The 14,890-nt window shown below is 51.5% G+C and overlaps 2 protein-coding genes across 6 annotated transcripts in view; one reads left to right on the forward strand and one right to left on the reverse strand.

Annotated features, from left to right (window-relative positions):
• The first annotated feature begins 1,530 nt into the window (after window positions 1-1,530).
• ARPC5L (actin related protein 2/3 complex subunit 5 like) lies at window positions 1,531-8,879 on the forward strand. Its single transcript, XM_006049276.4, has 4 exons — window positions 1,531-1,831; window positions 5,963-6,035; window positions 7,002-7,178; window positions 8,318-8,879. The coding sequence occupies exons 1-4, from the start codon at window positions 1,683-1,685 to the stop codon at window positions 8,378-8,380; spliced, it is 462 nt and encodes a 153-aa protein (XP_006049338.1). The 5' UTR covers window positions 1,531-1,682; the 3' UTR covers window positions 8,381-8,879.
• An 868-nt stretch (window positions 8,880-9,747) lies between these two features.
• GOLGA1 (golgin A1) overlaps window positions 9,748-14,890 on the reverse strand; it is a 47,358-nt gene continuing 42,215 nt past the window's right edge. For all 5 annotated transcript variants that reach the window (XM_044926336.2, XM_025261659.3, XM_006049274.4 and 2 more), the window contains 4 exons: window positions 14,074-14,133; window positions 13,370-13,540; window positions 12,387-12,473; window positions 9,748-11,945 (listed from right to left, as the gene is read on the reverse strand). In XM_044926336.2, coding sequence (XP_044782271.1) covers window positions 11,865-11,945; window positions 12,387-12,473; window positions 13,370-13,540; window positions 14,074-14,133 — 399 coding nt within the window. In that variant the 3' untranslated portion in view covers window positions 9,748-11,864. The remainder of the gene's footprint in view (window positions 11,946-12,386; window positions 12,474-13,369; window positions 13,541-14,073; window positions 14,134-14,890) is intronic.

Consider the following 14,890-nt stretch of genomic DNA (forward strand, 5'->3'; position numbering starts at 1 on the left):
GGAGCTGATAGGCAGGTCTCCCAAGACCCTTTTATTCAGCACCTGTTTCACTGTAGGAGTCTATCTTTAGCACCCAATATTAGGTAGCACCTTAGCTGGGCAATATTTTTTGATCTGTAGAGAGTTCAATGAGAAATGTTTGAAAAAATGAAAACCCACGCACATTTCACTAACTACTGGTCTTTATGAAAAGGAATACCATTATATGAAAACAAAGACCCAATGTAGTCTCAGGCTAAGGCTCATTGTGGCTTCCCTCATAGTTCAGTTGGTAAGGAATCCGCCTGTAATGCAGGAGACCCCTGGTTCGATCCCTGGGTTAGGAACATCCCCTGGAGAAGGGATAGGCTACCCACTCCAGTATTCTGGCCTGGAGAATTCCGTGGACTGTATAGTCCATGGGGTCGCAAAGAGTCGACACAACTGAGCGACTTTCACTTTCACTTTGTGGCTCAGCTGGTAAAGAATCACCGCCCCTCCCCCCCACCCCACCCCCGACCCCGGGCTCAGGCAATGTGGGGAACCTGGGTTCGAGCCTTGGGTTGGGAAGATCCCCTGGAGAAGGGAAAGGCTACCCTGGGATGGTGGGTGGGAGCCTATCCCTTCTGGCCTGGAGAATTCCATAGACAGTATAGTCCAGGGGGTCGCAAAGAGTCGGAAACGAGAGCAAGAGCCCCTCAAGCAGCAGCCCAGGCACCTAATCTTGACACCACAAAGTTGTTCTTGACTCTGCCCTATTTCTCCCCACCCCCATTTCCCCCACTTCAGATTCTGCAGATTCCTTTTCTTCCAGGATATGCCTTTCCAGCCAGTCAAGATTTCTTAGTCCTCAGGACCTCGCCCTTCCTGCCAGGATGGTGGTCACAGGGTCATCCCCCTATCCCCGCCCCCTACACTGCGGGTCAAGGAGACTGCTACACACGCGGGACGCCGCACTCAAATCCAAATGTCTTCACTGTCTTGTCAGCACCCTCGATACATTTTAAACGTCTTGAAAGTCTCCCAGGCCATTAACAATAGGGTCACTACAACAATAAGGTCAGATGCAACCTCCTCTGAGCTCCGTGTGGTGGCGTCCTAAGGTCTTCAAATTCGAGACTTAGGCTCTCCCATTCAACATCACTCTCGGGGCATAAGAACTACTACTCATCCCTCAGGCCTCAGCTCGAAGCTGTCTTCTCCCAGAAGCCTGCCAGCACTCGACAGGCAGAGCAGGGCTCCTTCTTCTGGAGGCCCCGTGCCCCCTCAGTCTGGGCAGAGATGACACCCGGAATCCGCGACTATGCCCGCCCTGGCCAGGGATTCCTCGGGTGCAGGAGGGAAGCCGAAGAGTGCAGCTGTGGCATCTATGTGCTGGGCCTGCGGAGGATTGGCCGCCCGCTTCTCAGAAGGGTAAACTGAGACTCCACGAAGATTACTAGCCCCGCAGTGGTCCACAGGTTAGACTTCCAGGTCCGTCTCTCAGCGCTTCCCAAAGCGACGCACCCCGCCCCTCCCTCCCACCAGAACTTCCGGTTCCGGCGAGAACCGGAAGTGGGCGGGCGGCAGCGGCTGCGCGCGGAGGAGGTGGAGGAGGTGCCGGGCGGCCGCTTCCCGCCCCCGAGCCGGAGCCGGTTCTGAGCGGAGTAGAGTGGAGGTCTGCTCCGGAGCATAGCCGGTTCAGCGGGCGCTGAGTCCCCGCCATGGCCCGGAACACGCTGTCCTCGCGCTTCCGTCGGGTGGACATCGATGAATTTGATGAGAACAAATTCGTGGACGAACAGGAGGAGGCGGCGGCGGCGGCGGGCGAGCCAGGCCCGGACCCTAGCGAGGTGGACGGGCTCCTGCGGCAATATCCTTCCCCCGCGCGGCGGCCCGGGCTCCCCTGTGGCCCGGCCTTCTTACTTTCCTCATCCCTGGCTCTGGCCTCTCAGGCCGGCCTCTCCGCTCCTCTCACCCCCGGACCCCCCAGGTCAGTCTCCCAACTCCCAATCTGGCTCTCCTCGGGCAGGCATCCTCAGTTCCCTTTCATCTGGCCTCCCCACTCCCCTTGTCCTGGTCCCGGGCCCCCTTGTCCTGGTCCCGGGCCCCCTTGTCCTGGTCCCGGGCCCCTGGACCCTCCCTCAGCAGTGCGGCCCCACGCGGCTCCTGGATCCTGGTGGGCTGACTGGCTCGGCGGCCCCAAGAGCATGCCGGACGGACCTCCAGCCCCGCAGGCCCTTCATTGCCCCGGGAGGCCTCTCCTCTTTCCTCCCTCCGTCCCCTCAGGCTGGCCCTTGCCTGGGCTCCCGATCACTCCATCTCTCTCATGCAGGAAACCGGGCCTTACTCGGGCTTGATCGGCGGGAGGGGCCAAGGTGAGCCACCGCTGAGTAATTGAGCGGCCAGGGCGGCTCCCAGGCACAGTCCTTTCGGGCTGGATCGCAGCACCACTTGAAAATAGGTGGTAGATGGCAGTCTTTGGGAAGAAAGGACCCAAGGGGGAGCGAAGGCTGCAGCCTTAGTCCAGCCCTGAGGTCTGAGATTTCACCTCGCACCTCAGAATCGTTCTGACCCTTCAGCTTAGAGCCACTCTTCCTCACCTACTCTTAGTTTCCTGTGACCATTGGGTTTTGAACCTCAGTGGTCTCAGCCACGTTCAACAAGTGAGTTTTGGCTCCCTCCCCCCATAGCCTTGTGCAGGAAGCAGTGGAAAAAAACTAGTTGTTTAGAGCTAAGAAAAACCAAGCAGCATAAAGTGAGATGTAAAAGTAGAGCCCCGCGACTGGAAATGACTGTTTTGTGGTCACAGAAAACAAGCATTTAGAAAACAAGATTAAAAATAGAGGTGGTTGTCACAGCCTGCTTGGTCCTTTAGCACTTTGAGCACAGGAAACTGACTTATTCTCACAGGAAGGATTTTTCTTTATTCAAATGGTGTTACAGGAAGTGCCTCCCCCTCCCCCTTACTGGCCAGGACAGGGTTGGAGGCTCAGGCTGTACTGTATATAAATCAGGTTCTGGGTGTTTTATCAGTTGACTCAGCTTGGGAAGTCGAACCCATTCACTGCCTTTGGGAGGAGTCCTGCAGTGTTCCTCCAATGTGCCTTTGAAACAAATACCTTCAGCCTTTCTTTGTTTGAACAGAAATGTATTTTCAAAGGTGGGGATTCAAGCTTGTTATTTCCTGCCCCATCAGGATCACCATGCTTTCCCCGTTGGTGAAGTGGGGTCATGAGAATGGCCCCCATGAGGGAAGGTTGATTCTGCAGTGTGGTGCAGAACCCGGCTCATGGGTAGGTATTGGCAAAAGGACTCCAGCATCAGACCTGTGGCCCAGATCATCCACAGAAGGGGAGCGCAAGGTCTGGTTATCTGCTGTCTTGGTCCCATGCTGCAGGGACTTGTTGAAGGTCACCTCTTGGTACACTCCTGACATGATAGGTTCCTTGAGGCTGCTTGGAAGCCTAGGCTTAGCACATTAGGGGATGGTAATTTCTCCACTAATGGCAGTGTCAGAAACCTTGTTACCATGGAGAGTGTACCTCTTGGGATTGGGGAAAGAGAGGTTAGCAAATGAGAACTGAGTGGGGCCCAGGAAGGGAGGTGGAAGGAGCTAATATTTGCTCAGTCCCTACCATGTGCCAGGTATTGGATTTAGATTAGATTATTGAACTGTGGAGTAGGCTTCTAGGAGTCTTAGAACAGAGGTGGGGGGAGTAGGGATAGGGGTTGGTTGATTGGAGTGGGAGAATGTAGGGAGTAGGCCCATCCTAGTTCTGTTACAGGGAAGCAAGTCATGGATGAAATAGAGCATGGGCTGTGTACCCACACAGACCCAACTCAGTCATGTTATAGCTGTGTGACTTTGAGTAGGTCACTTACCCTCTCTGAACCTTGGTAGCCTCCTTTGTTAAAAGGAGAACCAAGCTGGGCTTACAGGTTCCATGGGAGCATTACTGGATCGCATCCCAGAAGGCTTCAGAACAGTACTGGACCCACAGCAAGTATCCTGGGCATGCCACTTGGGTCTGGGGGGGAGTGGCTGCAGAGGGTTGTAGAAAGAGCTTGACTTTGGAGTCAGGCATGCTTGGGTTTGAAGGCCAGCTGGACAGCTTAGCTTTGTGACTTAGAGCACGTCATTTTCCTTCTCTGAGCCTCAGATTCATTGCCTTTAAAATCAGAATAATGATTCTTGTCACAAAGAACTGTTAGCAGTAATGAGATGACATGTGAAAACACCTGGGCCCATATCTGAGACTTGGTTCCTTTTCTTCCTGCTGAGGCACCTTCTGGTCCTCTGGAGCGAGGATTTTGCAGTGTCTGCTGCCCCTGAGGAAATTTGTCCATGTTTGGAGATACTCTGATTGTCAGTTTGGTATGTGGTGGGGTGTGCCACTGGAATCTAGTGCGTGGAGGCCAGAGGTGCTGCTCAGTATTGTCAGATGCACAAGACAGATCCCACATCAGTCATCTGGTCTAAAATGTCATTAGTGCTGTGGTTGAGAAACCCTGATCTAGAGGAGACTAGGAGCTGGGCACCGTTCCCCAGCTTCCACAGCCGGTTTTCTGGAAGGGCCTAAAACTATCCTAGACAGAGGCCAGCTTGATAGATGGTATGCTCCTCCCTGCTCCCTAGTTGTCTCAGCTGCTGAAGGCCCTTTCAACACTACAGTGAATGACAGGCAGAGGGATGCTGCAGAGATGAACTCCAGGGTGGTGAGTCTTTTTGCCTCTGTGGACTGGTTACCCTACCCTTACCTGTTCATCTTCGGAAGTACTGTGTTTCCCAACCATGCTTGGTTAGTGGAGTGCCAGTTGTACGGTTCCTCTTAAGCTTACTGGGACTCTGCTTATTGCTCTGGGATGCCAAATTCACAAAGAGTTCTGAGGTAGAAGTTTTATCAGTGACTGATATCAGACTGGCCCGTGCCTGGCTGGGAGAAAGGAATTCCAAAGCTGACAGGTACAGGGTGTGAGTGGGCTGCCTCTCACATTGCAAGGTGGACCACAGCCCCGCAGGGTGCTAGGGGGCTCCACCCTGGGTGTGTGGGCCCAACTCACTCAAGATGGAGGCCACAGTGGGGCAGACGGGGGACTCGGCTGTGCTCGGGAGGCTCTGGCTGTTCACATGTGGGTATGGCTGCATGAACAGGAGTAGAGACCCGATTGGGCAGAAGCCACCTCTTGTTCTATTTTTGAAGCTTTTTGGCTGAAGCTGATGTTTCGGATGAGGAAATGAAAGTCAGCTGATGTAATTCAGTTTAAAATAGGTGTCACCTTTAGGGACCTAACCCAGATTGTAATTTTCTTTTGTGTACTGGATATTCAGAGCTCAGCAAAGAATGTGTCAGGACTCCTGCTAAGGTTTGCGGAACAAGAAGGGGAGGGTTGGTTCGTTTTCTTGGCAGAAGGTTCTTTGAGATTGTTGTTTCCCTCCGTTGGGACCTCACTGACTTGGGTTGGTTTTGGAAGATAAAAGTTTTAGCACATCTTAATTTCTTTAATGGTTTAACACACTGGATTAAGAATTAGGGACTTCCATCTGTGCCTTCGTTCTTCCCTTTGGAGAATGAGAAGATGAAACTGATAACCCCACACAGTGGTCATGAGGGTCTAGCAGGGCAGATACAGGGCCCGGTGCTAAGTAGATGTCAACCAGCTTTGTCAGATACTGCTGCAAGTCACTCTGCTGGGGCAGCAACTTTATTCCTCCTCCCGGGAGGGAGCGAGTCCATGTCCAAACTTGCTTTGAAGGGGAAGGTTTAGGGGCCGCAGAAGGAGAGGTATGGCAGAGGTGCCCCTTCTGCCCTCCGCGTGGCTCAGGAGAGCTATAGACTGCCCTCTAAACAGGTTGTGCCCACCGGGAAGCCACAGTGGGTGGGGGGTTAGATGTGGATAAGATGGCATTTGTCTCTGCCCCCTTGAGCGCTTTCTGAAATGAGTTTGTTAAGAAAAGCGCGGACATGCTGAGGTGAGCTGTCCTTAACCGCTGCCGGTGCACAGGGGACATGCTTCGGGCATTTCACGCAGCCTTGCGGAACTCTCCTGTCAACACCAAGAATCAAGCCGTGAAGGTAAAGGGGGTCGAACTGCGGCGCTGCTGGGCGGTGTTGGGACCAGGGCGTGAGCTCCCCGGGGCTCTGGACAGCATGTGTCTCATCTTTGCATCAGTGAATCTCTACCAGGGAAGTGAGCTGGCAGCGGGCAGTGTTTCCACAGAAGCTGCCTGGCGCCCCTGACACCAAAGCTGTCAGTGTTTGTAGTAAACACTCCCCAAAGAAACGTTCATTCCTCCCCAAGGCCTCATGGGGTGAGAAGTCAGCCCAGCCCTTCCTGATGAACAAAGTTATAAATTAGCTTGTCACATGGGACTTAGTGGTTATGCTTTTATAAGCTATTGAATAGGCTTTATTTGCATAAAGATTTTCAGTGCTTTTATGATTTCTGCCTCTTAAAAACTAGGTGAGATGAGACACTTGGGCAGACCGCATCGGTTAGGCTGCCTAAAATCTCATCAGTGAGGCTATCTAAAATTTGGTCCAGGGAAAGGGGTCCCTTTAGAGCTGGGTTTTTTCCTATGTTGTGATGGTATCTTGATTTAATCAATGGCTGCACCTCTCAAACATGGAGGGGAATGGCCCCTTTGTTCCACTGGGAGTGAGCACAGAAGGTACGGCCAAGGAAACTCGCTTTTTGCTATGTGGGGGGGTTTGTTGTTTGTTTTTTAAATACGGGAGTTGAGTTTAAGGCCTTGCTGGTGTCATCAGAAATAGTGATTCTTCTCCCCAGTAAACTGCTTATTTCCCCTCAGATAAGTGGAATAAATCATTGGCTTTGAATACTTTGAAACTTAATTAAAAAAAATTCACTATATATATATATATATATTTTTTTTTTAAGCATTGCAAATGAATTAGAAATTTGGCAGTGTTCCTAATGAGTTCTGACTACTTGGTTTGGTGTTTCAGAGCCTGCAGTGCGGGACGTGGGTACGCCTGGCCATGGCTCTAGACCCCATTCCCTTTCTCTTTCCCCTTTAGGAGCGGGCCCAGGGCGTGGTGCTGAAAGTGCTTACAAACTTTAAGAGCAGCGAAATCGAGCAGGCTGTGCAGTCGCTGGACAGAAATGGCATTGACTTGCTAATGAAGTACATTTATAAAGGGTTTGAGAAGCCCACAGAGAATAGCAGCGCAGTGTTACTCCAGTGGCATGAAAAGGTACGTGAGCATATTGCGCGCTGGCTCACCCCCGCCCAGGCTTCAGATCAACAGGCCAGGCAGTCCCAAACACAGACAGGATGGGGTGCCTGTGAGAATGAGGGCCATGCCTCAAGCAACCTGGGACATCTGGGCACTTACCTCTCCCAAGGAAGCACTGGTAGGGGTCCACCATCTCTGGTCACTGCCATTGCTTTAGCTGCGAGTTTTGCTGGGCAGGCCTCGGGGCCTGTAACTTGGCTGGGGAGGTTCAGGCAGGCTTGCTGGTGGCAGGGCTTTGACTACTTTCTTTGGGCTGGCGGAGGTGGTGGTCCTGGGCCTTAGATGCAGCCTGAGCCCTCTGGTTATCTCTGAGGGCTTCCTGCTCCAGGCTCGCCTCACCTCACCCGGCCACACAGAAACAGTGGTAGATACCTTGGCAGTCTCTTAATAGGGCCTTCATCCTCCTGAAGCTGGAAAAGCTGGGCCTGTCCTTTGCTTGTTTTAGTACAAGGTGTTGGGGGGGGCACCTCTTGTCAAGCCAGTGTCCCTCATGAAAGGCTCTGCTGAGTACTAAGAGAGCGGCCCTTAACTGAGGGGTCAGTCATGTGGCCAGCCTCAGGCCTGGGCTGGGTTGTGGCCTTTGGTCCTGCTGGTGGGTGTTCTGCCTGCTCTGCCAGAAGGTGAGCTCCTGGGCTTCGTCACAGAGGTGGCCATGGTGCTTGGGAGCTGAGCTAAGACCTTGGAGTGGTCTGGGGGGCCACGCTCTCTGGTCCCTTTGTGGCAGCCGGATGCATGAGCCTGTGGACATTTCCACTGCAGTGGGCTAGTGTCTGTTTTAGGGCCTAGGGCTGTGCCTGGGTACAGTGAACTTGTCAAAGGGAAGCTGGGGGGCTTGGTGTGAGCTTGGTGACAGTGTTGCAAGCCCAGTTCTCCTGCCTTAAAGAGCCAACAGCTTTTGGGGACCCTTTGTTCCAGGAAAGGGCTTGATCCCTCGAATGCGGGCCCTGTTGGCACCTCTTATGTGCTCTTGCAGGAATGCTTTTTCAGAAGATCTATGACATGGTCAGGAGTGTAGTCCCGTCTCCCCTGGCAAGAAGCGAGGAGCCCCTTGGCCAACCAGGTCTCAATTGACACCTTTTCTTTTGCTGCCCCTACAGGCATTAGCAGTAGGAGGACTAGGCTCCATTATAAGAGTTCTTACAGCAAGAAAGACTGTTTAAAAAAAAGAGAGAGAGACTCATGTTACCTCGAGAATTTTGGATGCACAGGCTATCGAAGAAGGGATTGACAATGGGCCGCCTGCCTCGGAACTCCCAAGTCAACTATTTCAGGACCTGCATCCGCTGAAGTGTGTTTTATTTTCAAGGTGGAGGGAGAGATCGTCTTAACTGTTTTCATAAATCCTTTGCAGGATCTGATAGTCTATGCCTTTGTTCACGAGTAACGCAGAACTGACATTGTGACCGTCTACCAGAGTGGCTGGCCCGCCTTGGTCCGGGGTACCTGTGTGCACTGCCTGTTTAAAAGGAGGGAGGGGTGATTTGGGCAGGTGCAGATCCAAGGGCTGCCGTAAAAGGGAGAGCTTGGTTTTTTTTTTTTTGAAGCGGAAACCCCCGAGGGTTTGTACAGACACCCCGACCTCCCAGAGAAGGCGGGCTCTCTTGGGTTCATTGTAAAGTGCCTGCTGCATCAATAAAGCTCTTGGCTTATTAGTATATACTCTGCCGTGTGTTTCATGTGTATAAAAGGAACGGGAAATAAATGGGATGGTCATGAATGAGAGGTGGCCTGTTCTGCAAACTGGATGTGGAGGGGCAGACAGACAAAAGTCCCTGCAGAGCTGCCCGGGAGCGAGCGTGGCTTTCTCAGTCTGGGTGCGGCAGTCCCTCAAGCCTGGGCCACAGTGCTGCTGGCTGCTACACAGACATGTTTTGCTGAATAACTGTTGTTTTTACTCCTCTGATTTGGACCTAGTTTTGGAGCTTATTTAATAAAGTCTTCAGTTTGTGTGATTGCAGTTGGAGTCCTGGGAGTGGGCTCAGGTGCGCCCATCACCCACTCCTGACGCTGGGCTTGGCTGTTTGCCAGGAACACTGTGATGCTGAGGGGTTTTCTTTACAGGAGGAAGAGACAAACAGGTAGGAACAAGCCTGTACACAGACAAGGCACATTTTGTTCCCTGTAACCGCTGACGGTGGGCCTGTCTGAAGAGCAGATGCCTGTCTTTCCTTTTTAGCACATGGAACTGTAGTCTGCATTCTGTTATGGTAAGAACCCCATTCGTATTCCTGAAGCTCACCCAAGTCATGCGGGCCTTGGAGATGGATGTTGACCAAAGTGACAATCCTCCCAGCTCCTCCGCAGAACCCCCACCCTTCCTGGGAGGTAGGACTAGGCTGCTGGCTTCATTAAACTACAAATATAATATTTACTCACCCAAACCTAACCTGGGAAGGTTCTTTCTGAAAGACAAATGCTCTAAGGCCCTTAAAGCTAGCCTTGAAGTTTTCAAGTGAGACACAAGGTACTAAATTTAACAAGTCACAGAGGAGATGCTGACACCAACCGATAAGTAAAATGCACTGCATCTGGATTGAAGGGCTTTAATCAAAAGTGTATTGCACCACAAATGAGTTTTCTACAGCAGTTTTAGATAATACAATCCCTATTTACAACATGGAGGGTGAGATCAAGATCAGATGCTCATATAAAGGGCTCTATGTACTGTCTAGCACAGAACGTTCTATACAAGTAAAAGTGCATTAAATCACTTAAGAGTATTTACTCCACTCTTCCTCTTAAAGCTGAAGGAAATTCAACATGCAGGAGAAAAGCCTAATCAGAACGAATCCTCCCTGTGCAAGAACAGACCTAACTGGGCCCCACAACTGTGTCTAAAACTGCCGGCGGGTGTGGGTGTGGGGGCGTCGAGACCAGCTCAAGGGCTGGAGAGGCCACAGGAGTCGGCGGGGCTCCCACGGCTGTGCTGGGATCGCCCTAACTACCCAATTTAAGGAACTCTTTCCTGGAACAGCTGGAAGAGCTACTTCCTACTTGTCAAAATGATGGAACAGAAGGGAGTCCTGGTTTGTGTCCCCACCAGATAACGGGAAACGGGCTCCTAGACACGGGTCGCATCTGCCTGCGGAGCCGCAGGAGGAGGTGGGTAACAAGCGTGACTGGGCAGCAGAGCCCGAGCCGGATGTGGGTAATGCTGCCCTTGCTTGGTACTTAGAGGGCCATGGGACTGTCCTACGTTACCTGCATATCCTTGCTTTCCTGTGAGAGATATTTTATATATATATTAGCCCTAAACAATTGAGAAACCTAACATCATTGGGTAACTGATGATAAATCTAGGAGCTCCAGTTAGTAACTCAGTTTTTTATTTAACCAATAAAACTTTCATCAAACTATACAGTTTCCCTTTAGATCTGAAAGTGTGGCTTATCCAGGGCAAGTGTTTCCCTTTTCTTTAATGACGATGAATACAAGATTTCATCAGTCACTCCCAGAGCCATCTGTGTGTTGTCGAGTACTGCAGCCAGGCGGGGCCGCCTGGACGCCACACGTGAATGTAGTGTCATCTTAAATATCCGGGGGTGGGTGCGGCGATGGGGAGATGGTGGCAGTCCACCTCCAACGTTTTGGTCAAGGCTGGGGGGAGGAGAGGAGCAGCTGCGGCTTCCTTTGAATACAGCAGACTGTCCTCAGCAGTAGAAAACATTGATTAGCATTTGCTCAGTGTTATAACAACAGAATTAAGATCTAAGCAAGTGAAACACCACCACTGCTTCAGAGGGAGGCAAATTGGGACAAGGATCCCAATCTTAGAAATAATTTCCTCTTGATGCTCTGATTTTCCCTTAACACCACCAGTTAAATGGATTTTATAATACAGAAGACATGTTTATAATAGCGAGGAACTTTAGCTATAAAAAATAGTTTAAAATGGTTTACCAGCAACCTATCCACCACAAGTACATTCATTAAAAAGGCAATTGAGTGTATTTGGTACTAAGAATCTTTTTTACACGTTTGCTAGTTTTCTTCAGTAAAATGAGATACTGTCAGAAAGGTGCATATATTCATTAATCCACACTGGCCCCAGAGTACCTTAGAGATGGACACATCTGAAGTTCTAGGAGGTTTGAGTAACAAGGTGAAATAATGTTTCCTTGGGCGGAAGCGCTCAAAAGCCTCTTCTAACTCACCTGAACCCAAACATACGAACAGGGAAAGGGAGCTGAAAAAAGCCAGCCTCCCTGAGTTGGCTCTTCATGGCAGAAGCAGGCGGGTCTGCCCTGCTGGGCACCGTTTCGAAGGCCTGTCTGTCCAGCGTCATCACCACGTGACGGATTGGCTGCCTCCCCTCTGACGCAGGTTGAGGGCTTCAGCTTTAAGTGCTAACTGAAAGAAGATTCAGGTGCAGGTGGGTGCTGGCCAGAGCTGGGATTTTAGCAGCACTGTGGCAATGTGGGTTGTGCCAGGGCTCTCCGGAAACCAGGATGTCAGGATCAGCGACCTCCTGAGATTCGTATCAGTCTGCAGGAGTGGGCCTTAAGTCTTGTAAACAATGTTCAGACGCTTGTACAAAATACTGCAGTTACAGTGATTAAAAACCCACCAGGACTGTGGTGTGTCAGTGTTCTTTTCACAGAAAAAGTGTCAGCCCTTGGAGCCCCCATCCCTGGGTAGTGCCACCTAGGACCATGGTGTCCGAGGGTTGGAGATAGACGGCCGGATGCTGCCCTTGGGAGCTGGCTTGGACCCAAACCACGACATCTGTGTTTGAAACAAAAAAGGCTCCTGAGATGAGGAGCCAGGACTGGGTGCAGAAGGAGCTGAAAGATTCCCCTCCCATCCTGCCCTCCTGGCCCCTCCTGCCCTCCATGATCTTGACTCTGGTGGGAGCAGCTCAGTGTTTTCTATTACAGCTTTTATGCAGGTACTTTGTGAGTATTTTTCACTTTTTTAAAAAGCCTGGGTGCTAGCCAGACCTGAGCTGTTGCTGAAGTGATACCAATGGGAGTGCTGTCACACGCCGGTTAAAGCACAGCAGAGACCTGTGGGCAAGAGCGTGTCCTCGGGCAGCACTGCCCCGTCAAGTTCATCATCCAGAAGCACCTTCCAAGCTGATGATGCAGCCGTGCACTGCTCTCATCTGCCAGGCCTGGGATGACTGACTAGTTTTTGGAAGGCAGACAGCAGACCAGGAAACCCTACCTTATACTCCAGGGTTTCTTTGAGCATGTTCTCCTCCTCTTGTGAAAAGTTCAGCAACACTGACACAGCTTTTATAAGATGAAAAGCCTGAAACAAAGTAAGTTTTGCTGCCATGGGCCTCGATGGGAGTTAGCAGGTGGTCAGCAGCTAACTGGTAGCCATCTCCCGGTCCTGCTCCTCTGGGGCACTCCCAGCTTGGTCGGCAAGGACCACACAGAGGGTGGAGATGGGCATTCTGAGGGCTGCTGGCTCTTCTCCCCTACCTCTTACTTGGGGACTGGCAAGATCACCAGGACGGCCATGGCAGCTCCCTGCTCTTCAGCAGGAGGCAGGACCGCTGGACAGATGCAGCTCCCTGGACCCTGACCTCCGCATCCAACCCACATCTCCTCCCAGGAGCCAGTTCCCTACTTGGAGTCCCCTGCGGGCTGCTCAACCAGCAGGTCAATGCCAGCTGGATACATGACTAAGTGTCCACACTTGTGGTCAAAGCGGACTGTGGGAAAGGAAGAAAGAAATGGAACTGGTGGGAAGCCAGGTGAGACCCAGACAAATGAACCAGGTGGTTGGCGCTTTTCAATTCAAAAGCCCTTTATGGAGAAGGCGATGGCACCCCACTCCAGTACTCTTGCCTGGAAAATCCCATGGACAGAGGAGCCTGGTAGGCTGCAGTCCATGGGGTCACGAAGAGTCGAACACGACTGAGCGACTTCACTTTGACTTTTCACTTTCATGCATTGGAGAAGGAAATGGCAACCCACTCCAGTGTTCTTGCCTGGAGAATCCCAGGGACAGGGGAGCCTGGTGGGCTGCCATCTATGGGGTCGCACAGAGTCGGACACAACTGAAGCGACTTAGCAGCAGCAGCAGCATGAGTAAGTACCTACTTCAATTGTGAATTAATGATGGCTTAAAATATTACATTTTTGCAAATAAAACTCAACACTGAGAGCTGCTCAAAAAAAAAAAAAAAAGCCCTTTACCTCAGATTCGCGACAGGACATGAATTTTAAAACCACGTGTTTGAGGTACTCGAAGTTGATCTCACGAGCGTCAGTCAGGTCAGCATTATTTGTGACCGAAGGTGCCATGTTTGACATCTCAGGCCCAGGCTTCTCTCGGACTTCAAAAAGCTCATTATCGGGTCTGATTTTCTGAAAAAACCAAAGATGCTACATTGAGCCCTTCAAGACAGGTCTGAAAATGACATGGGAAAGTCACCTGGCCTAGGCTGTGATCACCTGAAGCTCTTTGCAGAACACAGCAGGGTGACAGGGGCTCAGCTGGGAAGGAAGCGCCAGCACCTGACAAGGTAGGGTGCTGGCTGGGAGGAGGGATAGAGGGACCTGGGGGGAAGTTCAGCCATTTCCTTTATCCAGGTCAGGACTTGTCTCCTGGGGCAGTCAGCACCTGACCTGGCCTTCTGCATGCATGCGTGCTGCACACGTCACCTCACTGACCTCTCAGAAAACACACTGGCTCACAGAAAGAGGGCTTGTGCCAGGGGTCACAGAGCCACTTTCCAGGAGCACGTTCAAGGTGGCAGGGCCACTGTCCCACCAGCCAACATCTGACTTCCCAGGGATCTGTGGTCCCGGGGGAGGAAGGGAGCCCCATCAGGCAGCAAGGGCCTGAGGAGGACCACGCAGCCAGCAGGGCTCGGGCAGCGGGGAGAAGGGTCACTCACCAGTTCCTTTTGCAGAGTCTTCTTGAGCTCCAGCATCCTTTGCTGCATCTGCTTTATGGTCTGTGATCAAAGTCCCACCCCCACAAAAAGCCATCCATTAAATGCACGTTTCACCATCTCTAAGGTGCCAAGGACCACAGCACAGACAGAAAACCCTTGGGCCCGCATACACCCGTCAGACGCCCCTGCCTCGTCTCCTGAGAGGCTGGTGCTGACGGCACACCGCCGCCGTGGCCCCGCCCCTCACGCGCTGCTGCTCTGCAGGCATTCGCTCTCTGGGCCCCGCCGGGCCGCCGCCCAGAGCCACCCGCACTACGGCCTGGGTCCTCAGGACTGCTTCAGGCGCTCGCCCCTGTCGGCGGCAGAGCTCGAAATGCCTCTGCACAGCACATTCTGTCCTTCAGAATTATACTTACGTGCTATCAGCCCAAAAGAGGGTACCTGGGCCAGAGCTTTACAGCTCTCACCAGCACCACTGATCTCCTAGAGTACTGTAAGAATTCTCAATGCTGATCTGGAACAGCGTAAGAGATCACAGCTTTTTGGCATAACCCAACAACGCTGGGTTTTATAGCTTTCATTTATTTTCCTATTTTTGGTGAGTTTAATTATTAGTATTACAGGCCTTAAATATAATTTATTACACATTCCATTAATAACTAGAAAGGCTGAACTTTGTTTTCCAATGAAAACATTTACTGTATAAACAATACAGGGAAGAATTTTAAATAAAAATTTCTCCAAAACCTCACAGCTCTAACATATCAAAAAGTTTTTCCTATGAACTTCTAGTCCATGTCAGCATTCTTGCATTGAA

Source organism: Bubalus bubalis, chromosome 12, assembly GCF_019923935.1.
Source record: "Bubalus bubalis isolate 160015118507 breed Murrah chromosome 12, NDDB_SH_1, whole genome shotgun sequence".
Lineage (NCBI taxonomy): Eukaryota > Metazoa > Chordata > Mammalia > Artiodactyla > Bovidae > Bubalus > Bubalus bubalis.